This window comes from Notolabrus celidotus, chromosome 4 (assembly GCF_009762535.1).
Source record: "Notolabrus celidotus isolate fNotCel1 chromosome 4, fNotCel1.pri, whole genome shotgun sequence".
NCBI lineage: Eukaryota > Metazoa > Chordata > Actinopteri > Labriformes > Labridae > Notolabrus > Notolabrus celidotus.
In genome coordinates this window covers 24,377,839-24,402,377 of record NC_048275.1, presented here as the reverse complement: position 1 = coordinate 24,402,377, position 24,539 = coordinate 24,377,839, and the positions used below count along the sequence as shown (strand labels likewise).

General features: G+C 37.7%; 3 protein-coding genes across 5 annotated transcripts; 1 reads left to right on the top strand and 2 right to left on the bottom strand.

Annotated features, from left to right (window-relative positions):
- Positions 1-7,480: 7,480 nt before the first annotated feature.
- Positions 7,481-11,489, bottom strand: cbr1 (carbonyl reductase 1). The gene is made up of 7 exons (XM_034681697.1): positions 11,342-11,489; positions 10,371-10,485; positions 9,717-9,886; positions 8,925-9,032; positions 8,511-8,719; positions 8,275-8,328; positions 7,481-8,172 (listed from the first exon to the last, which is right to left on the bottom strand). Exons 1-7 carry the CDS (start codon positions 11,472-11,474, stop codon positions 7,999-8,001), a joined length of 963 nt encoding a protein of 320 aa, XP_034537588.1. The 5' UTR covers positions 11,475-11,489; the 3' UTR covers positions 7,481-7,998.
- setd4 (SET domain containing 4) lies at positions 11,435-18,255 on the top strand. Of its 3 annotated transcripts, none has more exons than XM_034681695.1 (13): positions 11,435-11,526; positions 12,958-13,056; positions 13,158-13,253; positions 13,603-13,640; positions 14,107-14,195; positions 14,390-14,626; positions 14,737-14,796; positions 15,027-15,156; positions 15,308-15,482; positions 16,250-16,328; positions 16,743-16,823; positions 17,001-17,124; positions 17,203-18,255. In XM_034681695.1, the coding sequence occupies exons 2-13, from the start codon at positions 12,981-12,983 to the stop codon at positions 17,377-17,379; spliced, it is 1,362 nt and encodes a 453-aa protein (XP_034537586.1). In that variant the 5' UTR covers positions 11,435-11,526; positions 12,958-12,980; the 3' UTR covers positions 17,380-18,255. The 3 variants fall into 3 exon arrangements, with proteins under 3 accessions (XP_034537586.1, XP_034537584.1, XP_034537585.1); XM_034681693.1 differs by having other exon boundaries at positions 11,458-11,585; XM_034681694.1 differs by having other exon boundaries at positions 11,459-11,568.
- On the bottom strand, positions 17,930-24,212 carry cryzl1 (crystallin, zeta (quinone reductase)-like 1). The gene is made up of 12 exons (XM_034681696.1): positions 23,970-24,212; positions 23,202-23,279; positions 22,829-22,901; positions 22,676-22,720; positions 21,956-22,024; positions 21,225-21,358; positions 20,998-21,109; positions 20,237-20,335; positions 19,969-20,084; positions 19,459-19,564; positions 19,332-19,377; positions 17,930-18,666 (listed from the first exon to the last, which is right to left on the bottom strand). The coding sequence occupies exons 1-12, from the start codon at positions 24,033-24,035 to the stop codon at positions 18,570-18,572; spliced, it is 1,041 nt and encodes a 346-aa protein (XP_034537587.1). The 5' UTR covers positions 24,036-24,212; the 3' UTR covers positions 17,930-18,569.
- Between the last annotated feature and the right edge of the window lie 327 nt (positions 24,213-24,539).

Here is a 24,539-nt window from a genome sequence, read left to right as displayed (position 1 = left end):
CAGCCTAGAAAAAAAAAAAGTTTTGGTTCCTGTAGCTTATTTTTATGACACATTGGTTTTGATTACATTAAGTTTAAGATTTATGCCTGTGTTTACATAAATAAGTGCATTCTAATTTGACTGACAGGTGAGTGGGTTGTAGCTATGATCCAGGAGGCTGAATGTTGATTGAAAGTTAGGTTGAGTCAGCATTTTGGCATCCGCCATGAAGACCTATGATGACAGCAGTTTTTTTATGTTCTGTAAGACATATAGTGGTAAAGTGATGTGCTCTTAAAAATAAAAAAGGTAAATGCTCTGCATTCACAATTTAGGGAAGGTAAGCTCATTCATGTTGACGCAATGTTTTAAGAGGACAAAAGTCAAAGCACACGCAGATCTACTTTTATGTTGTTAGTTCTTCTTGCTATACAAGTGGAGCTATTTCTAACTACTTGAACGCTTCATAAGATTCATTCAATCAATCTATAGCATTTGCTCAATATTTCAAAAAATATCATGATATTTTGCAAAGCAACATAGCCATTGAATGTAGCTGTGAAAAAATCATCACTGAGTAAAAGCATTATTTCACACAAAATGAATGGGTTTAGGTTTCTTTTCAACACATCTGCAAATTCAGCTGAAATGTATTTGCCATCGATAAAATAATCCGCTGTCTTTGACACATGTGGGCGTCTCTTATTGTTCACCATCATCTCCCAGCCCTTTTTATCCCAGTCACGTTTTTTCTAATCTTCAGATTGCAGACATATGGATGTAAACACACCACAGCTACACCTCATCATCATCATCATCACCATCACCATCATCATCATCATGTCATTTAGACAAACACCAAAACACCTACACATACGCATCATTATAGCACGACAGCAGTTAACCTACACATATTCAATCACACATCATCACCTGATAGATAATTAGACTTATCCCCCCTCTCCCACCATTACACCCACAGTTTGTTTATGTTAAATAGACTCTATGTGTGAGGTTGCTTGTGCGTTGTGCCCTAATTAGTGTTTGAGTACCGGTCTCGTTTTGTCATTTCAGCCTTATCTTTACAAGTCCTTCCCCCACATCACTTTCTCTTACCTCTTCTTTGTTATCTCTTTGGAAAAAGTCCCTCTCCTGGAGAGTAATCAAAAAAAGAATAAGTATTTTTCTTTGACTGCTAATCACTTCTCGTGTATTTTGTCACATGATTTACATTTTCTCTCACCCATCCTTGAATAACACTTTTGATGGCATGTGTTTTCGTTTTTTTTTTGTATTTCTGCTTTAAAGGTGGGAAATTAAACGTTAGGCCCAGGGTATGCTGCTTAGATAAAACTTGATGTAGTGTATTTTGCTTCCAAAGTCCTAGTCATTAAGAGTGTTTTGTTTGTTCTTTCAGAGATGGTTGTCATTTGATAGGTTTCTGTCACATGGAGAGTGAGTGTGGCAAACCACAACAAACAAGCAACATTGCCACATGGAAGGAAGTCACCTCAAAACACCTTTGCGGCTTAAAATGACAATTTAGTTGCAGAACAAAACACTTTAACGTGTTTTTCATGCTCAAAAAAGTAACCCTTATATCCATCATAAACAAAAAATATGCAAACAGAAACCACAACTTTGTTTATGTTCTGTTGTCACCCGTATTAATTCTAAGGAAGTGTTTTTTAAGAATAAAATTTGGTGATGATGATGAAATTGATTATATGCATCAAACTCCTGCATCAATCTTTACATCCATGCCTCTGAACAAAGTTTTGCTCAACTGAAACAACTTTCAGTTTTACATTCATAGTTTTTGGTGTAGACTTTTGTTCAGGGATATATACTTAGTTGTTTGCAACTCCTTTCTTGGCCACTGCAAGTTGCTATTCTCCTATATCCCCTCTCATGTTCAAACAACTTCTGTTCTTCAAACCTACTGCTGTGTGTTTTACACTGTAGCAAATCACTTGCTGATGTTGCAATTTTTTTCCCTTTACATTTCCTGCTCAAAAGATGCTTAGCTGTATCTGAAGTCAGCACGGTGTCCTTTCCATTACAAAGCAGGGGAAGAAGGAGCAGGGTCTGTAAGGACAGGTCTCTGGAGTGGACACACAGCCTTCCTGTAGAGATGACAGATCGCTTTGGCTCAACACTCCCCCCATGTAGCAGCTACTCACTTTGATGTTATGTTTATGTCTGTGCAAAAGAGCAGAAAGGAGAAAAAAAGACTGTGTTTGCACATTCGTCAGAAAGGAACAGGAGTAAAAGTGGCACAAGGGCAAGGCTTTAAATTTGTTGTCTTGCATTTTATGGGCAACAATTCCTTCCTTGACGTATAAGCATGACATTTAATCTGACATTTAATCAGTAACCCTTAGCCTCAACCTAACATGAGCTAAATTCGAACAGGAGCTGGCAACCTGTTGAGCTATAAATGGGGACTGACCTAAAACAACTCTAATTTTCTGTAGACATTGCATTCCCATAAAGTTTATTCAAGAACGGACATCAGCAGTTTCTTCTTGTGCTCACAGTCACAAGCAGCATAATATGTATTCATTCTATTCATCAAATTGTGACTTCAACTAACAGACTGAGGGGACTAAGGAGGCGGGATGAACATGCAGAGATTCCAGATGCAGTGGTGAGATGATTTCAAATACTGGGAGCTGGATTCTTTCATGACAGAGGGATAGTGTTATCTACTGCTTTACTGACATCTAGTGGTGACTAGTATGAACTACAGGTAGGTTCAGTATAATACCAATTACTTTATCTAACTGAAGCTATTTTTGCCAGTACCTGACACAAACAAGAGTCCCACTTGTAATATAAGTTGGGCATCACCATGGAAACAGTGCAGTGCACTGTACAGATACACTTGGCCACTTAATCAATTTTGGCAGAAGAACTAAGCAAGCTTATTCAAGCTCAAACCCTGTCTCTTCTATATGAAAACACATTTACATGTGAAGGAAGATCTGGAATATTCTTGCTGAAGTAGGCCATAAATTGAAAAAATCTCAGACATAATGATACCGCAGAACTCCTTGTGGTATATTTTAAAAGCTTGCTGTACATATTGTGTTTGTTGTTATAACATTTGTAGTTTCATACTGAACAAGAATGACTATCTAAGGACAATGAAGTTGTATTGAATTTGCTTATAATAGTTTGTTGTTGCTTTTTGGCACGATTGTCTGTTTAAAGGAGGATTGAACCCATTCACACATGCTTCCTTGTAGTACCATGAGGAAACGTTCCATAAATGTTCACTCTTATGCAGATGACACTCAGTTATACTTATCAGTGAAGGTAGAAGAAACCAACCAGTGTACTTAACTAGAAGCAGTCTTAAAGATATAAAGGCCTGGATGACCAGAAATGTTTTACTGCTAAACTCAGAATAAATGGAAGTCTGTGTTGTTGGCCCAACAAATAACGATCTACTTTTTCTAATAATACAACTGCCTCTCTGCTCGGAATCTGGGAGTCCTATTTGTGCAGGGTTTGTCCTTCAAATCCCACATTCAGCAAATTTCAAGGATAGCCTTTTTTCACTTAAGCAATATCACAAAAATTAGACACATTCTGTCTCAGAGCGATGCAGAAAAACTAGTCCATGCATGTGTGACCTCCAGGTTTGATTACTGAAATTACATTTTATCATGCTGCCCTAATAGATCTCAATAGACTCTTCAGCTGGTCCAAAATGCTGCAGCCAGAGTACCGACTGGTTACAGACACACACAGGGAACCACTATCTAGTGGTCAGTTGTGCAACCAAGTGCTTCAAACGATGTCATCCCAAAGACTGCAAAGACTTTAATTTGAGATATAGGAACATTTTAATAACTCCCAATTTCAACCTCACCTCTCATGACCTCATCAAACTTTGGATGGATGGGGATATTTCCCGCTTGTGGGGAGAAATTTTTTAAATTTTTAAATTATAATCATAATAATTTCTAAATTCTTACCATTAAGAGGGTCTATCCCCAGATAACGAATATCAATTTGACAACAGGTACTGGCATTTCAAAAAGCTTTTCTTAATCTGGTCCCTATATATAAACAGAGTTAAGGTGGGTTTAGCTTTAGCCAAATCCCTTGCTGTGAGGAACAAAAGTATCAATAATGAGAAAAATGTTGAAAATTTTAAGAAGCTTAAGTCCAAATATTTGTCACAGGATACTTGTGATGTTTGGGATTAGTGTCCATGACTGTGTCCTCACATACTGCCGGAAGAACTGATCAAAAGACGACAACAGCAGGCTGAGGAAGGCTTATTAGAGAAGTCAGTGCAATTACAGAGTGTAATCTGTAGCCACTGAATGAAAGTCTTGGCAAGTTTGTGCCAAAATGAGGAGCCACTTTAAGACCTGGAGCTGCTTGTAAAAAAATGTCTTCACTGCCCCCAACAGGGTTGATAGTAAAACAGTCAAAGCGTTACTTTATACAGCTGTGTATTTTACATGATTTGTGTCCTTTCCCCTCATCTGTTGACATTAACTAAGCAGGTGAACCAAGTGACTGTCCTGTTGAGCACAGTCTTTGAACACTGGTGAAAACTCAGTCATGACATCAGAGGTAGGTTATTGGTATTGATCACTGTGAATGCTGCATTGCTTGTCGTTTTCGGCTGTAAGATAATCACACATTGCAAGATCAGTAAAGAAATTCTAACACTCATGCATCATGATCAAGCAATGATAACCACTGCAGTTATCAAAGCATGTTTGGGATGGGGTTTCCCTTAGCAAACAGCAGGGATCAGAGGATTAACATGCCTCCCACTGTCTGTGGTCATCTCTGTGTCTCTCTCGTGCTGCGGATTAGATTTATCTACAAGGTAATCAGGGATTTACCTTCGTCTGGCAGGACTACAACTCCCATAGTTACACACGGGATATATCAACAGTACACAGCCCCATACAGTTCACTGTGGTATTGATTTAAAGACTTAAAACAAACAGAGAGGGAGGCAGGAGAGATAAGGCAGACAAAAACTGGATTCCCAGTGGAACATTTTGTCGAAATAATTCTCTTATCGCTGCAGAAAAAATTCTGAACCCACCTGAATGAATTTTTTTTGCTCTGACCTCCTATCTGTTCTCAATAACAGGTGCTCCGGGTGGATTTCATTCAAAAGAGGATGAAGATACAAATATCCAGGTATACATTAAGGTAAATCTAGTGAAACATTTTCCAGATAGTGATCAATAAAAGGTATCAGTGAAAGGGACATGTTGCTGCAGTGAAAGAAGAAGGCTGCAGCTGAGGACACCAAGGTCCTTGGCAATAGTAACGGGAAGATGATAGGCTGCTAAAGAAGATGAAACACGTATTTTAACGTTAGACATTTAAAGGTAGGGTGGGTACTTTTTCAATGAAATCATATGTTTTATCTTTAACGTGACTTTTTTAAAGTGCAAATTCATCAGGCTGAAAGAGGCTTCGAACAGGAGTGAGTTCCGACTTTTTTTTGCCTGGGTTGGCTCAACTGGGGCACTTATTTATGCAGGGGTGGCACACATGTACAAATGTATGGTATTTATTTTCCTTCTCTTTCTTCACTCATCATGTCTACTTAAAGTAAAGTATTTAAAGAAGTTATATTTCTGTATATTTTTTAACTCAAAATGATAAACACCACTGAGCCTCCTTGCCAACAGCTACAGTGTTCCTGCTAGTAAATCACGTCAGCTGTGCCTCTCATAATGGAAATCTTATAATCTTAATATCTTCAATACTGACACGTTACGAAAAAATTCACCCCCCATACAGTGTGTGCTGATAGAGAAACAAGCTATTCAGACTTGACTCATTTTTTGTACCAGGCTGTAAACATGTTTATTTCTGCAGTAAAGATCAACTTTTTGAATTGGTGTGTATATGGTTTCTGGTACTTCCAGAGCCAGCCTCAAGCTGACACTCGAGAAACTGCAGTTTTTATTACTTCTGCATTGGCTTCAGTTATAGCGGCTGGAGGTTGCCGCTTGGTTGCAACGCAGCCTGCATGAGCCAATATGTAAACTTTTATGAGAAATATTGTCATTACTTTAAAAACAGTATTAACACTTTGGGACAGTTTTGCATGCAGAGGTAAGGGTTAAGATAAGGGTCAGGGTAAGGTTGTTCTCTGTGACTGAGGCCCAATTATCTAAAGCTTGATTAAAAGAGGAAGTCTTTTGAAAGTGGGAAGTATGAAATAAAAAAGAACTAAGATCTATGTATCACTTATCACACTATATTGTAGAATCTAAACAATAGATATATATATATATATATAATACAGTACGTCTGACAACATGAGAGATCAGTGACTGCAGTAAAATTAAACTGTCTCACGTGTTGCAAAAATTCATGCACCCTTCTTGAACCATGTGATGCTTATTTCAGTCTGTCAGAGTTCTGAATGATATATTATTAACATTTTGAAAGCCTTCTTTTTTTTTTACAGCCCTGCAGAGTTGAATCAATCAAAACTGACTCTGACCTGCTGACATTAAATAAAATGTTATATTGAGAAACAAATGGGCTCATCTAAACTGGTTGTCTTTTGACTTTGGAAATTAATTCACAGGAAAGAAATTCACACTGAAAAAAAGCCTTGATCCAGAGACACACTGTACCCAAGCAGGTAGCAGATTTAAGACACTGAAATATAAAATGTGTGAAAGGAAGTCCATTTAACATTATTTCCACATAATTTCACAAGCTGCTCTACAGAACAAAGTGTTTCCAAAAAAGCCTTGAGATGATTAAAAACGGTGATATTTCAGTGATTTATCCATTATTCTCTCTCTCCTTGGATAAAATAAAAAAAATCAGCGGCTTGGTTTAACTGTCCGTGCAGCTATAAGGCCTCACTAAACCACACGTTCATAAATAATGTCATAAACATTTATGTCACATGTGCAGTATTAATACATCTGCACTGACCCTGTTATTTATTGTGGGCTGTGTCGTTATATGTCTCTCCATAAATGTGTCGTTCTGAGAATTCAGCGTTGCGCTGTTTAAAGTAACACTGCAAATCAAAGGAAACCTTCATTTATCTTGACCTTTATATCTGTGTTGTACTCATTGAAACTGAACACATCTGATCATTCCCAGTTCACTTAAACATTTCATAGAATGCTTTTCTATTTCAGTATAAAGGGGTTAGTAATAGTCTTTTAAATGCTCACTCTGACCACCAGGTGTCACTTCATCTCCTTAAAGCTGTCTGTTTTACTCCCCTCTTTCTTATGAGAGCAGACTGCCCATTACAGTGATAAAGAACAGAAATAACTACTGAAATTTGAATAAAACATCTGATTTCTTTCCTAACCATTCACTGGGCTTTTTAATTTGTCAGCATTAGTTTTTTCTTCCAATGAAGAATTTTATCTGAGAACCAGTCTGTCTCATGTTGTCGATCGCACATCCCAGAGTATCATCCCAGCTGGGTTTACCTATTTGTGCCGTTCCAATAAACACATAATTGAGCTTGGTGCATAATGTGCCTTTAATAAGGATTTCTCATTAACATTTTTATTTTGAAGTTTGTTTATTGTTTTTCATTTACATGAAAGCAAAGTCATACAGTAGAAAGTGTGTTTTTCACCAAAAAGTATTCTTATTACTCATGATTTAATGACATAAAATTTTAACCAGTTAAGGCAAGTTTTCTTTTTTATACAAATGCTGACATGACAGAAGGCAAAGTTAGATGCAGTTCAAAAAGTGATAGAGTAGCACTTATGAAGATACCTTTCAAAATTATTCACTGTTTGGCTTAGATGTGAATGTAAACACAAGGGTTGGCTAATAACTAAGGTAAAAAATATATATAAGGTAGTGTAAGTGTAGTTTTGTGTTGCTTTGATATTTTCTATGTAACATTTCTATTTCAGATGTTGGAATTCTTATTCAGTTTTTTGGCTTTTGAATTTTTTTTGTAAATTTTTGGCATTTAAGTGCTTAAAAGGAGACCCTAACACACATAGCGAAAACCCTTTGCTCCTTTCACCATGTCTGAACTTCTTTATCAGACACAAACTTTCCATGAGGGTCTGTAGCTCCAGCAGGCAGCAGAGACAAGTAGACTGGAGTAATAGCCCCCTCCTCTGGTGACTTGGGTGCTTTTGGGCCTGCCATGTCAGTGCGTACCCAACCTGGACAACAGGCATTCAGCAAGATCTGGAAAAATAAAAGGTAAACACAACAAAATTGAGTTATAACAGAGAGGCTTTCATTGAAACACAATTATTAAACGTGTTATTTTCATATATCACTGATTACCCCGTCAGCTGGTCTGTCCTTGGACAGCTGTCGAGCCAGAATCATGGACAGAGTCTGAAGATAAAAGTAAAAGCAGGCATATGTATAATTGATGTTTCTATTAAAGATGCTGTATATGAAAAGGAGACTTTGATCAGAGTTTTTGAAAACCTTTCGTTTGTGATTATTAAGAAAAAGACAAACAACTTCTTGACCTGTACTGATTCACACTCTTCAGACAGACTAATGGGTCATACCGTCAGCCCAGTTTTGGACACTCCGTACGCCGTGTCAGGCCAGCCGCCCTTCTTGTGCTCGCCCTTCTGGGTCTCATCAACAAATTTCTGCATCAGCCCTGACAGCTCCTCCTCAGTGATGTCCTCACTGCGGAAACGCTGCTGCAGAGCCGGGCTGCACTGGTTCAAAGCCCGGACACTGACGAAGCTGGAGACGTTCACCACACGGCCTAAAATACACACATACGCGCACAAGCACTACCTTTGGTTAGATCAGAATCCAGTGAGTTATAACATATGAATCGTCACCCAGTAAATTGAACCAACAAGTCATTTAAAAAAAAAAAAAGGTTTTCTGAATCCAGCCCAAACAAACTCAAAAATTGTAACACTGTAACAAATACGGCTGTAGTCTGGCAAATTCTGATTCCATACCTCCAGTTTTGATCAATGGCAGGAAGTGAGTCAACATGTCTCTGGTAGCAAAGTAGTTGGTCTTGAGGGTCACCTCGGCCTGGACATTGAATGGAGTTGTGTCTGCATCTGAAGAGAGCACACAAGAGAGAGATAACTACATGTCATGTTACATTCAATTCACACTACTGTCTATCAATGCTGCATTTCATTTCCATTAAGGAACGAGAAATAACACAATAAACTCCCTGTGGTGCATTTCAGTACATTTAAAAAGTTTCTTTTACACAATAATCTCCACTTATTTGGTGAGCAGTAGATGCATCAAGTCATTTGCTTGTTGTCAGAGTTTAAGCTAACACAACTTGTGTTAGTCTTTATTGTTCCAAACAGTTAAAGCTGAAGAGAGGACCTTTTCAAGACTAAAGACACTAATGGAGGTTAGTTTTTTTTTATATTCCCCAAAGGCAACCTGACATTTGATAAAAAATATTCATAAATGTAAAAAAAGAAAAGAAAAACATTGCTCTAAAACTTAATCAAAAACAGAAATAAAAAACCTATTTTTTTTTTCAGCAAAAATTATGTTTGTAACCAAAACTATGATAGAACAAAACTAACTAAAGCCACAAAAACTCTTACTATAAATATAATTTTTATTGTAAGTCAAATTACAACTCAATATTATTTGTTTGCCAGTAATGATACAAGAACCATGCTGCTTTTTTAGTTTCAGTCTTACTAAATATTTCAACATTTTTTACATTGAAGTGTAGTTTCAGTGGTTTCAGTGTTATAAAACACTTAACTTACTTTTAAATGCAATCCCAGCATTATTAACGAGGATATCCACTCCTCCATACTTGTCTTTAAAGTAAGTAGCTGCAGTCTTGATGCTGTTCAGATCGTTGATGTCGAGCTGGTGAAAGTTTGCCTTGAGACCTTCTGAGGCCAGAGACTGCACAGCTTCCTGACCACGACCACTGCAGAGACAGAAAAGAAAAGTTCAACCTTCATTTAACTTTGAGTTTAATCCCATTAGAAACTCACCAGTAGAAGATACTGGCTTTGAGTGTTTCTTTGATTTACAAATCTTCAGTCATTGCTTCCTCTCACAAATGTGGAGAGGCATCATCAGAGTTATGATTTTAAAGGCCCTTACTCTGCATCAAGCTTGTGGTACTTTGTGCTGGGACTATACATGAAAACAAAATCACAAAGGACTGCAACTCCTATTATTTTCTCATGTTTTTTAATACTGTAAAAAAAGGAATAATAATAATATTAAAAGGTATTAATAAAAATAAAAAAAAAACATGCAAAATCAGATTAAATGCAGCATCAAGTCATACAAGCACAATAGGTAGATAAGACAAACAGAGGATCTTTGTCAGTGACGTTTAAGTCAAACTGGGACATGATGTTGCAAGATGTTATGGTCCACCTGTGTCCAGCTGAGATACCTACACATCTCTGGCAGTGACGTAAACCTCTCCTTGATACTGCTTGCAGAGGGCTTGAACTATGGAAAGACCAATGCCCTTGTTACTGCCTGTTACCACTGCAACCTTGGAAGACATGTCTGTCAAAACACAAGGAGAGATATCAGATAATATTACATACTCATGCATAGCTACAAACTTGACAGAAACTTGATTTGAACAAGCGTAAAAGGTAAAAATTAATGTTTACAATATAATAAATAGTCAAGTAATCTGGCAGGTCTTTAGGATTGGTAAAAAAAATTACTATTTTCCTGCTGAGTCATGGTGACAATTATTCAGAGAGAAGAGTTATGGTTATCCTAAAGTTTGTGCAAAGATCTGCTACGGTGAAATTAAAAGTCAAACGAGCATTGATGACATAAACAAACAATTTTAATCTGTTATCAATCATTTCAAGTGGAAATCTCATGTCTCACATTTTATATTATAATAAAGTAAAATAGCTTTAGAGAGTTGAATTGTTACAAATACCCATGGGGTCAACTTAAAACTAAGCGAAGAAGCCCACCACAAAAAAAGAAAATGAAGATTAAAAATGCACAGTCATGTTATCGGCACAACAATGAACTGTTATGAACTTTACCCCTGATTTAATCTTCCTTCATGTTCGATGTAAACTGGTTTTACGAGAATATTTACAGCTATGGGACTGAACAAACCCCACACACCCCGAAGTTCAAGGCATATGCATGTAACGAGTTTAATGGTCTATTTAATCATGCATTGAGTTATAATCATCGTTATAATAGAGGAACTTTTGCCTGGTTTCACATCACTGTTTTTTTTGCGTTATATAACCCCGTTTGGCTAAAAAGTGGATATTTCAGATAGCAGAGTGAGCCCATATTCATTCAAATGTCGATGCAAAATAGACATTTCACGATGAAATACAAAGCTACTCTTTGACTAGGATGAGAAAGAGAGGTTACTTACTTGTAGCTGATTCCGTAGCGCTGAGTGGACCTGTAATGTTGTGGTTGTGGCTGCAATGAGTGTAGAACTGCTCAGGGAAATGGGAGGAAAGAGGGAAAAGGCTGGCTGTGTTCTGCGCATGACCAATGCGCATACCCGGAAAAACAGGGTAACCACGTGGGTTGGAGGGCTATGGACTGCAGCGGGTGATCAAGATTCATTTCAAATGAGAGTTATATCAAGTTATTGTATGTGGACACGTCATGTATGTATTAGTATTTTAACTTCGCTGATAAATACATGACTGTGTTTTTATAGGGCACGCTGTATGGTGGAAATGTTTCGGTTAAGCTGCATGTAGTGTTAAAAAGGGTTTGATTGTTATACTTCTATTATAAGAACAAGTACTTGCACACTTTGATGACTTACTCCGAAATTTTGATTCTGTCATATTTTTTGTTATTTAATGGTTCAGTAGATATACACTGAAAACAAACAATTGTAAAGGTTGTGTAGAAATTGTGCAATGATATTTCAGTCTATTGGATAACACATGTCAGACTCCAGTTCGTAGCACTTTTATTTACTGTTTTGCCTTACATTGAGGAATGTCTCACTCACATATAAACAATGTTACAATGTCACAATGTCATTTAGCAGACGCTTTTATCCAAAGCGACGTACATGCAAGAACAAGAACAACACAAGCAAAGACCTAGACAAGAGGAAACACGATCAGTAAGAGTAATAAAGTGCTTCAAGTCAATTCGGGTGCAGGTACTGCCAAGCAGTGTAAAGGCAATGCACAAAAGTAATTACGTTTTTTTTTTTTGTTTTTTTTTTTTGTAATAAAATAAGGAACATCTACTATGAAACAACCAAATAATTTAAGACCTTCCATTATCATCATCAACAATTAACCTCACCACAATAATGACCAAAGTACCAAGTGCTGGGTCACTCAAGAGCTGAACACAGATTCTCAGAGTAGAGCAGGACAGTGCGAGTCAACTGTAGCTGGACGACATGATCTGCCACTGGGGACAACAGTGGAGAACAGTCTAGCTCAGTGCATAGTGCTTCCTAAAGAGCTGGGTCTTTAGCTGTCTTATGAAAGTAGAGAGAGACTCTGTAGATTGAATGGTGTTGGTCAATTCATTCTACCATTTAGGGGCAACAGAAGAGAAGAGTCAAGCTAGTGATTTTGAGGCCTTATGTGCTGGAAGCACTGGGCGCTTTTCAGAGGCTCAGCGTAGCGGGCGAGAAGGACAGTAGACCTGGATGAAGGGTTCCAGGTAAACTGGAGCAGTTTTACACTTACCAATAAAGTTATCCTGCCAAATAGCCATTCAAGTGAATCAATCTTTTTCCATAAGATTTCCCCCTCAAAGTGATCTCATGTCCTTGGGCAAAAAGCACAAACTATCTATCTAATCTAAGAAATCTGAGGAGGGGATAGAAAGTATGATTATTTTTAAATAAACTAGAATCCATCTTTTATCTATCATGGTTATTATGTTAGTTATTTTGTAGCCAGTGGTAAGAATATAAGCTAAGTTAGGAAATACATTTTAGCTTTCATCATAGGTTCAGGACTGTTGGTCATTTAAATATGTGTTCTGTTTGCTTACCATAAGGTGTCACAGGTTGAGTTGGGGTCATGAGGGTTGGATGCCATCGATCTGGACGAACAGCGAGGAAGAGAAGGTGGAAACAGCAAAGCAATGTTAAGTCAGGTAGAAGCTTAATTCACAGTTTTATTGTTACTGATTGAACACAAGCAAGTATTTATTTTGTTTCTCCCATCACCAGTCATATTTGTCTCCCGTCTCTTCAGTGTCTCTGTGTCATCAGCCGCAGTATGTGAGACTCATGAAGTTTCTTCACAAACAAGGTTTCACGTCAACACTTCTTCAGCCTGCACTCTTCACAGGTACGGCTCTATCTATCATACTCAACCCAAGGGCTTATTAGTCTGATCGGCTACAGTATTTAGACTTCTGAACTGAACAGAAGCATTGAGATGAAATTTTGAGATTGAGAAAAGTCTATATGATATCTACATTGTGTATAACCGAAATTAGTAACAGTGTCCCATGATTGATTGATGAAGCAGCAAGTCTGCTCTTCTCGTCCCTTTCCCTTGAGAGCAGCCATTGGCTGTAATGGGAAAATGATCAGCCTATCACTGCACTCACTGGATAAAAATAACAATCAAATAGATAGATTGAAGGACAGACTTTAAAGTTTGTTTGTGTCTGTTTTGTTCACTCTTAATCCAGGCACAGGCAGAGGACTACAAGCTCTCAAGACAATAAAGGTAAGTCTGTTAACATACAACAGTGTATCTAATTGAATTAAGCAGTTACACCTTATGTGTGCATTTTCTAACATGTAGCCCCTTACTCTGACAATTCTCTATTAGCGCGTGTTCTTAAGACTCTGTATGTGCATGCATTTGTGTATAATTTGGACTATATGTGAATGGCATGTCTTCTTCTTCTTTCCATCTCCTCTTTTTCCTTCTCCTCCTTCTTCCTCTTCTTTCTCACCCACTGAATAGTATAGTAACTCTGTAAATAGAGGTCAATGCATCTGTAACTTCCTGCATCAAAAAGCCAAAACATTTTTTACCTAAAGGTGATTAAAAATCTGTAAACTTTAGTCCTTGATTTCTGTAATAGTTTATCTGGTGTTTTGTAATTTTTTTTCTTATATCCTATTTTTTCTTGTCAGTTTTCAAGTTTTAAAATCTGACTCTTTGTCGGTCTCTGTTCTCCTTTCAGGCTGATCAGCTGATAATTTCTCTGCCAGAGTCGTGTCTCCTGACAACTGCAACTGTCCTGAACAGCTACCTTGGACACTACATCAAGAGGTAAACCCATAAATATTTTCACTTACAAGTGAATCAACATTAAATATGATAATACAAAATAAACATATAAAAAATAAGAATACAGATGTGGACATAGTTACAAACCATAAAACCTAGTTGCATAATAAGAAAAGCATGCATACAGACATACAGTGCCTTACAAAGGTAATATTTCATAATTTTTGTCCATGTAGTTGGAAGCCCCGCCTCTCTCCTCTTCTTGCACTTTGTGTCTTCTTGGTGTGTGAGCGGCATCGAGGAGAGTCTTCAGATTGGTTCCCCTACATCAACGTGCTCCCTACTTCTTACACCTGCCCCACCTACTTCACAGATGATGTCATGGCTGTTCTGCCTGCCAGCATTAGGAGGAAGGCTTTAGATCAGAGGGAGGCTGTGCGAGAAATTCACTCCTTAAATCTGGAATTTTTCAAGTGAGTCCAGCACAAAAAAAAGTAATGAATATGAAAATGGATCCCTTCAGTCTTTAATGCGTGTTTTTAACAATATGCATAACATCCCAAGTTATCTGTTCTATGTTCAGATCTCTGCAGCCTGTTCTTTCTCTGCCTGCTGAGGAGGTGCTGACATATGAAGCATTGAGGTACATATACTTTGCTCACACATACACATATCTTAAATTTGTATACGATATGTTTCAGTCTTTCCATAATTTTGACAGGTCTGCAAACATTTGTCAGTTACAAATTTAGTCAAATACAAGAAAGGGAGTTTGTTTTGGTAAAAAAAAACATCTAAAAGCAGTAGAATTTGAATAAATACATTGGAACATTGTCTGTCTGGTTATTGACCTATTGAATCCCTTTCCTCCAGGTGGGCGTGGTGTAGTGTCAACACACGCTCCGTCTTCATGTCCCACCCATCCAACAACTTCTTGTCTGGACAGGATGTTTATGCTTTAGCTCCGTTTCTGGACCTGCTAAACCATCGCCCTGATGTGCAGGTCAACTTTTACACATCAATACTTTAACTAACTGTAAAGTCACATGGTAGATCTTGTTACTGAGTCAAATAGAACTGATTGGTCAGTTTGTAAGATGAAAAGCTGATAATAACCTTTTGCAAATGTCTTCCAATTTTTTATTTGTCTGCAGGTAAAAGCAAGTTTCAATGACTTGACAAGATGTTACGACATCAGGAGTGTTTCTGGAACACTTTGCTATCAGCAGGCCTTCATTAACTATGGTTCCCACGATAACCAGCGTCTAATGCTGGAGTATGGATTTGTCGCATCAGAAAACCCTCACAGTGTGGTCTATGTGGATACAGGTAACCGATAAGCTACATGAAACAGGAAAATATGTTTTACTTAAGCGGGAACCTCAGGTGTTGAGTGCCTTAGTTTTCAGCTGGTCACCTCATTCCATTTTGAAGATTTTAAGACTAAGAGTTATACATTGATATGTATAGTTAAGGGTGTGGCTGAGGTGTGGACACAATGTAGCTTTGACAGAAAGCTTATGGCTCACCTCAGCTCTACTTCTTTTGTTCTAGTTTTACTGCAAGTCACTTTGAGTCTGCATTTCCAATATGGCAACTCCCATTGCTTCACCAATGAGTGACGTCACTGAGGCTATGTCTATGTTTTATACAGTTTATGGTTTTACCTGAGAAGAAGCTCTGGATTTACAGAAATGCAATATTTATACATTTCTGGGTTTTATAGTTGTTTGGAGTTTTTCGTGATACAATTTAGGCTGTATGATAACTTAACTTTCTGCCCAGGGACCAAAGATGTAAATTAGCTCCCTTAGCTAACTCAGGCTCAACAGTTGTGTTGTGCATGGTCCCTGTCAAATAAACTAATAAACTAAACTAAACAATATTGTGAAATAACCAATCATGTTGTACAAATCAAGTACAGTTTAAAAACATTTGATTTGTTTGATTTAATTAAAAAGTGTTTGATTTTCAGCACATATACTGGAGTTGACAGTATTTTTAAAATCATCAAACAGCATACCATCAGATTTTTAGAGCTACTTTTACTCGACAGTTGTTTTTAAATGTTGTTTTATGTGATTATTTTCCCTCAGATCTCCTCTGTAAGGTTCTAAAGGGTGACAGAAGTTTGGATCAGAAGATCAAGTTTCTCAGGGACAACAATTTCCTCCAGTAAGATGATCACTTCCCTTTAACCAGTGTTCTTACTATTATATGGTTGATCTTTAACCCTGGATATCACTGTATTAGATTATATTTTTTTTATTGCTGCATAAAAACAAGCTAAGTTTTAAAGATATCTTATTGTCATTGTATACATACTTTGAAATTTTTGTTGGTGACAATCAGCTTATCAGCCATAAGCATGATATAAACACAATCAGGCTGATAGAAGATAAAGGATCATTTGTTAAATCATGTTATTGTTCATATAAACAGACTTAGCAGTTTGATCCTGCGCTTACTTTAAATGTCACATTCAGTTTGACATCTGGATTGACCCCAGAGTTAAATTAAACTTAACTAAATCTAAACTTTAATGCATAAAGTCACTCCAGCTTTTTTCCTCGTCTTTCTCCCTGTCAGTAATCTCACAGTGTCTAGTGAGGGGCCCAGCTGGAGGCTGATGACGGCCCTCAGACTGCTGTCTCTGCCACAAACACTGTAGTAAGACCACACACACACACACAAACACACATTTATTCATGAATGAAAATGTGTATTTAAAGGAAGCTCCACCTTCCTTTTCTGCTCTTTAATTTGCATACGAGTCCCCAGAGTTGGTCGTTGTTTAAAGTGCAAAGGTTCAGGTGGTTGATCAGATGTGTGTGTGTGTTTCTGTAGTCACCAGTGGAGGGCAGTGTTGCTTGGCCAGGCGGTGAGTGAAGAGAGAGAGGAGTGCAGCGTGCAGACAGCGAGGACTCTCTCACAGTGTCTGCTACAAGACACACACACAGCTCTGGATAAGGTATGTGTAAGTGAGCATTCCCTCACTTTTCCAGAGATGCATGACATGACCTGTTTTTTTTTCACCCTGTGCGTCCAGATCTCCCTCCTCCTCCAGCAGTGTGACCAGTTGACCAGGGAGCAGCTGGAGGTGGTCCAGGCTCTGCGACAGGAAGAGAAGTGCATCCTGGGAAGCTGTCTTGGAACACTAGATGGCACGCAGGGACAAAGAGATGGCCTGTTGCCATGCCAACCAAATGCCAACACTGTGAGCTGACATCTGATTGGTGCCTGTCATTTGCTGAAAGCGAGGTCACTGGCTGAATGGGTGGTGCTGGACAGTCACTGTTTCTGTGCTGTGTGTCAACCAGTATGGCTGACATGAACAGCACAAACAGATCTGTCTGTAATGACTGACACACCAGAGGTATTAACCTTTTTACTTTTAGTTTAAAAGGAACAGTATGTACAGTACAGGCACAATAATATTAGATATTTTTAAATAAAGAAACAGTTAATAAGTTAAATAAAAAAAAATCATCTTTAATGACCTACTTTCACCAGGGTAGAAACTGAAATATTAAAGTAAATAGTGGATACAGCCACATTTCATTTTAAGACACATCACATAATTATGAGAACTGAAAACAGACGGGAGCTGTACAGAGTTCATTATTTGAAAAAAAATGTTTATGATCAATATACATCAAGTCTTTTATTTTAATTGTCTCTATTTCTTTTTTATTATCACTGTAGTTTTCTGAGGTCCTATTTTCAAATGTTTTGTTTTGTTGATAAGTATCTTGGACAATTTCTGTTTCCTGTTAATAGGGTAAGAATTTTTTTCTTTTTTTTTTTTTTTGACAATTGAACAACATATCTTCTATGAGTTGTATTGCTTCTCATGTTGAGAGTTGCATTTAAAAGTTATGTCATTAAATGGGCAATAAAAACAATTAACAGAAGTTAAAGCCAAAGATGTTTACATCAGTTTTATCAGTTCCTGTTTATAGGTGGATGCCTTTGATGCAAAAGTCAATATTTTCTAAGACAATTGATACCCTCAAAAAATCCCGACAGTCCTCAGAAAAATGTATCTCCATTGGAACAAATAAATAAGGCTTTTGATACCTGTATACAATTTCAAAACTTACAAGAGAAGTAAAAGGCTGTTTTTTAAAAACCATAATCCTGTAGCTTGAATTTTAGTCAGTCAAGTAAGCAGGAGACTCCAACTGAGAGTGTTAACATGAATGTATATTTCTATCGGTGTTAGCTCACAGAGGTGATGGTAATAACAGCCTGTGCTTTGGGTTATGCATGCTGTTACTTTAAGGTTCCTACAGAAAAACAAGTAAATGATTTTATGTTTTTTTTTATTGTTCACTTGTAATCAAAAACAGTGATCTTCAGAGAAGGGTGAGTCTGGTGAATAGTTTGTCGTCTTACAGATCAGACGTGTTTAGGTCAGAGTTGAACAACAGCCTTTTTCTTCTGGTGACGCTGGACAGTTTCCATGGCAACTGTGGCTTCATAGAGAGGAACTGCCTCCTCGGGCTGAGGTCTGGATGGACAGATTGAAACCAAACAGATCCAGTCAATTACCTTACATGACACTGTGGGCTGTAACTCTTATTTTTACGCCTGCAGTTACAGTGGAAACACTGTTTTTTAGGATAAGAAGAACTATTTGCAGGACTCTTACAAAGTTTTAAAAATGCTTGGATTTATCTGTTATGTTTTCAAGATAAGAAATATGCTTAATTTGAAGATGGTCCATAAAAATGCTGGATTTCAGTTATCTAAATCATAATTTGAAAGTTAATTTTAATCTGAAACAGCTGTATGAGCTTGTATTTGGAACTAATATATAAAGCTAGAAGAGGGAGGGATATGACATACACAGAATGACAATGAGAACCCAGTTTACCTGTAGTTTCCTACATATGATATATTTAAAGCTTCAATTAAGAGATCTTATGGATAAATGAAAAAGGCTTTACATCATACCAGCGAGCTAGCTCATGTTGACCACCCTGCTTTTAAAGTAACACTAAGGCTATTAAAAATGTCAAATTTTTAGTTTATACTGTATTCTGTAAGAAATACTGAAACTTACATTTATTCAGTTTAATTTCCTAAACTCTACACATCTACACATGGATGCACAGGGACTCCTACCCACTGTTGATGCCTCACTGACTGTCTCTTGTGTGATGTTTGAGTTACCTGAGTACTCCAGCTGACATCTTTTCCACAATGTCCTTCAAAATATCTGAAACCAGGCTGTTAAGGACGAATTGAGTGCATGTGATTGTTCATATATTTTACATTTCACACTGCAGGGACAGGATACGGAGGTATCTTCCTTGCTGAGCCGATGAAGCTGTCCAGACTTCATGGTTCAAGAAAGTCAGAGAGGCGGATTTTAAAAACAGTAATCTGCAATCTGGAGGATCCAACTGTACCAGAATACAAAAAAAGAACACAATAGTGAAAACACTGCCAAGTGAGCGTACTGTACTAAACCCCTGTAGCACGCTTGTGGTGCAGATATGAGACGGCAACAATGACAGAGCTTCAGTTATTGTTTAGTGATGTATGCAGGCCCTTACTCCCGATGTGGACAACAAAGCATATGTTTATTCCTGATTGAGCTATCTAAGAGACACATGGTAGTGTAAATTGCTTGTAATTAGAAACATTGAAACAAATGTCTTAAAAAGTTATAACACAAGCCTTAATTAACGTTGGTTATTATGTGTCAGCCCTGTGATTGACTGGTGACCTGCCCAGGATGTGCCTATTCTTGCATCATTTATTTAATCAGTGTATGATGCAGCTAATATTTCTGACACTGTCTCACCTGCAGGTCTTTGTGGGATGTTACCCAGTGCCCCCCCACTCCCAGCACAGTGATGATGTCATGTTTATGTGGGAGGAGTTTCATGTCCTCTGAAGACTCCTCCTCTTGGAGACGCACTGCAGACAAACATACAGTGAAATGTTGTGATGTCAAATTACAGGCAACATAGTTGTTATTTTATTAACAGACAGACAGTAGCAATCATAAATGTTCATCAGTGTTAGTGTTACAAATACATCACAGAATCAGACACAGGAAATGTGTTTACCTCCAGAGTCCACAACTATATCCACTCCAAGTCCTCCTGTCTCCTCCAAAACCACTGACAGCAGGTCCGAGGAATCCTTATACAATGGAATGACCTTGGCTTTACACACAAAGACAAAGTCACATGAGTCAATCTGATAAATAATTAATACAACTATGAAAAATCTACTCATGAGTAAACATCTTAACACCAGTTACAACTTCACTCCAATCTGCATTACATACAGAAGCTCATTGGACAGTGGTTGCAGTTTCAAGATTGACCACATGGGGGCAGCATGTGCTAGATCAGGGGTTTTACAACTACATGAAATACTTCATGTATTTAGGAGGGTCTTATTTTGGTTTTATGAGTACGCCAAGACTAATTTTGCAAATTGTTTACAAGAACAAAAGATTTTACTGGAACAGACTCATCCAAGCTGCTGGGAGGCAATGAAACAAAGAGCAATAACTCAATGTTCATACTTATTAATCCTAGAGCTCTTCACTTCGGGAATGAGAAGGCAAGCAGAGAGGCAAGTGTGTAAATTAGTTAGAAAGATGGAAAGCAAAGACCTCACCTACTAAAGGGTCCTGAACACCTAAGGGAAAGCGTAGCAGGAGAGAAAAGAAAAGGAAAGAGGGAGGAATAAGGAAAAGAGGCAAGGGTGGAAAGCGGATCAAGAGCATGAAACTACTGAAGTATATAGGTACTGTGGGTGATTTTCAAAAAGCTTGTGAGAGCAGACAACACACATCCCAACTTGGGCTTGTACATACCTACACTTGGACGAAGCTGCTCCAAGAATGTGTGTGTCTGTGGGGTGTGTGATGTTGTCAGAACCTTTACGCCATGGTAACAAGCCAGCTGGATGCACATGAGACCGAAAGACTAAGGAAGGAGAGAAGACAGGAACATTACAGGTGCATGCAGACAACTGAAACACTGTCTTTATTTGATTGTTTTAAAAGTACAGAACAAAAAGAAGCTTATGATTTGAACATACGCTGGCTCCGTCCATGACCAGGAGTGTGTGTCCAGCTGCCATGCGCGCATGTGTGTGTAGAGCAGTGTAAGCACAGAGGCCGTCACGCAGAGCTCCCGCCACACATACAGAGCTGAGCTTCTCTGGCTTCTGAACTGCAGGATAGCAACACAAATACACATTCATGCATGTTTATTGGATGTGTTTGCAAATGTCTTTTGTGAGAGCAGACTGACACTTGGAGAAATTTGGAGAAAGACAGGAAAGACAATTCCAGGGGGCAAACTCCTGCTTTCTTCAAATGATTTACCAACTACCTACTAGGATATGATGTCTCATTCTCTGTATTATTTTGCAACGATTAAAAAGAAGTCAGACACTGCAAAATGAATGCACTTAAGATGCTTTTACACTCTGCTGCTCATTTCAAACTGTCAGTGCCTCTTTTTATCATCAGTGTTTCAGGTGTATCAGATGAAGATGAAAGGCATAGAGCAAACAGTCCGGTCAGAAACCTGCTGTGCCGGCTGTCCTTTAAGGCACAGTGGAGAACAGTTTGATCTTTTCAGATGTGACCTAGAATGACTTTTTCTCAAACTGATATATCACCCATACAAAATACAGTAACATTTATAAAATCAAAGGAATTTGGGGAGGTATATGCAACAGTGATTCACCAGAAAACATTAACCCAGAATTTCTGTTTGAAAATAATGACTTGACATATGTTTGAGTGTGTGTTTCTGTGTTACCTAATAAATGTTCATCTATGTCAATGCTGTCACAGAGTCCAGAGCAGGGAGAGTCGAGAGGCAGCATCCCTGGAGAGAGGAGGTTGATTTAAGACAGTTCTCAAGAGATTAACAGTGCATCATGTTTTATGACAACAGGCAATGTAGACATCATGAATACTGCTGTTATCACATAAATAAATCTTTAAAATTTCATATTCTAAAAACTCATTGTAAAACTATTTATCGTGCCAAGACAGTTTTTAAAATTCAAATAGGGTTTGACAATCTAACATAGCTCTACAAATTTAAGTTAATTTGTTAAGACATGATAGATTGGAATCCCGTTATCCCTTGATTTCTTCTTGCAATAATACACAAAGGCAATAAAGGTACTGCTGATACATTATGTCAATGAAAGGAATCAACTTTTTCTGCAGACACTGTTTAATTTTACTTTAATAAAACCTGCATATAACGGCACATTTAAATTTGGAAAATTGGGCTTGAATCAGATCAATTCATACAATCATTACCATCTAATCTCACTATATTGTGTCTCTTCGGATGAAAGTGCTATGTTTTCTCTGTTTTTTATGTGTCACTGACCCATCTTGTGACATTTCAGTTTGATGTTTGTGCATCTTAATCAAAATGTACCGTAAATAATTATGATGACAAAAACAGTTTGAACAACAAAGGAACACTAAATAAGATTTAAATGACTTAAAAAGTTCTCACCTATGACCTCATCATCAGGTTGGAAGAAGGAAACCTTGTCACCCACTGCAGGAAAAAACAGACAGACAATTTAGACTGGTGTCGAGTAAAATCTAAATATATCTTTTTTATTTCCAACAATCATAAATCAACACTGAAAACTGTGTTTAAAACCTTGCAGGACGACTCCTGCCACCTCCCTGCCAACAGGAATCAAATCTCTCTGAATCCCCACGTCACTGAGAAGCTGGAGCAGTAGAGAAAAGTGAGTCATCAGTGGTCACTGCAGTCAAACAATGAGCTAATGTATTCCACAAAACTTAAATAATTATATAATTGGTATAAAACAATAGGATTATATTGCATTTATGAAACTATATGTATAGGTAACCAATGCTGTACATGACTTGATGCTTTACCAAATGAGTCTTCAATATTAGCAACAAAAGACGGCATCATTTTTGTCTGTGACTGCAGTTAACTGTTCTGTTGAATTATTTTCTAGTCTGGTATCAGTTATATCTATATCAGTTTGGATTTGTAGTACCTTGAGATCCAGTGGGCTGAGTCCACAAGCTTTTACTTGAACCCTGACTTGATGGCTGCCTAAAGCCTCAGGAAGACTCTGGAGAGAAACAAACAGGACACAAACCATTACTTATAGAGAAAAGGGTTTTACATTAGTTCATTTTAACTAGGTAGACACAGACAGTTTAACATAACCCACACAGACTAAAACAAACAAGAAAAAAATGTACAAATAAAGATGCACAAAATGATGGATGCACTTGAAGCCTGAAGTCAGTCAACAACAATTCAGCACAATTGTTCCTCTAATCAGTATTTAATACAGTGACTACCAAACACTTCATTTTCTTATGTGTCCAAAGAAGGCTTCAAATTGAAACCAGCTTTTTTTATTTATATAGTTCTTTAGATGGGGACAATGCAAATTACATAGCACAGTTTATGCCTGTTTCAAACAGTTGCAGATTCCTTGTTTCCACCTCCTGTCCCTAGTTAGGCTTTTAGTATATTAAAAGAACAAAGAAAGATATCAATAATACAAAAGATATCATGCATACAATAACAACTGTGGTAAAAAAAATAAAAGAAGACCAGAAGGTAGATTTGAAGTTGTCGAGATCAGGAACAAATGTCTTTTGTGTTCCATACAAAGATGTCAGCAGATGGAGACAGAGTTTTAAACTTGAAGAGTAGTCTGCCTTTGATTTTTATAATTAATGGTATTAAAATGCAGCTCACTTCAGAAAGTCAACATCCATGTTTTCAGCCAGTGAAGACACAAACTCACCGTTTCCTGAATGACGAACTTGGGCTCAGCATCATTAACACCAGCTCTGCAGTACAAACCTTTCATACTGGTGTACCTTTAATTTATGCTGGGACACAGCTTAAATATCGCCCAATTTAAGAGGCTTTGTAGTTATCCTGATTATGCACTTGTCATTCAGTTTCTCTTGCAGAAGAAGCGTTGTGTTGTAGCCTTCTAGCTTGAATCAGCTGACCTGTTCTTCTTCGCTGTTTACAAATCTGGCTTCTGGAATTGTAGTTTTCCCAACACCCCCCTCTACTGGATATTATCGCTCACCATATCATACAGTACAAATAAAAGTTCCAATGCTAAGAAAACTAACCTTTATAAAAAATAATTAAGTGGAACTTTAATGTGAAGCAGCTTCACTCACCCTTGAGTTACAATCACGCTTTCCCAAATAGCACATCTATGTTTCATCTTCAGCAAACTTCCCCTCGTCAGCTCAGTTTATTATGCCACTTTAATGTTTTCAGATGTCATGTGCAATACATCTTATCCCTCTCGAACACTTAGGTCAACAGTTACACAGTAATAGTTGCACACTTA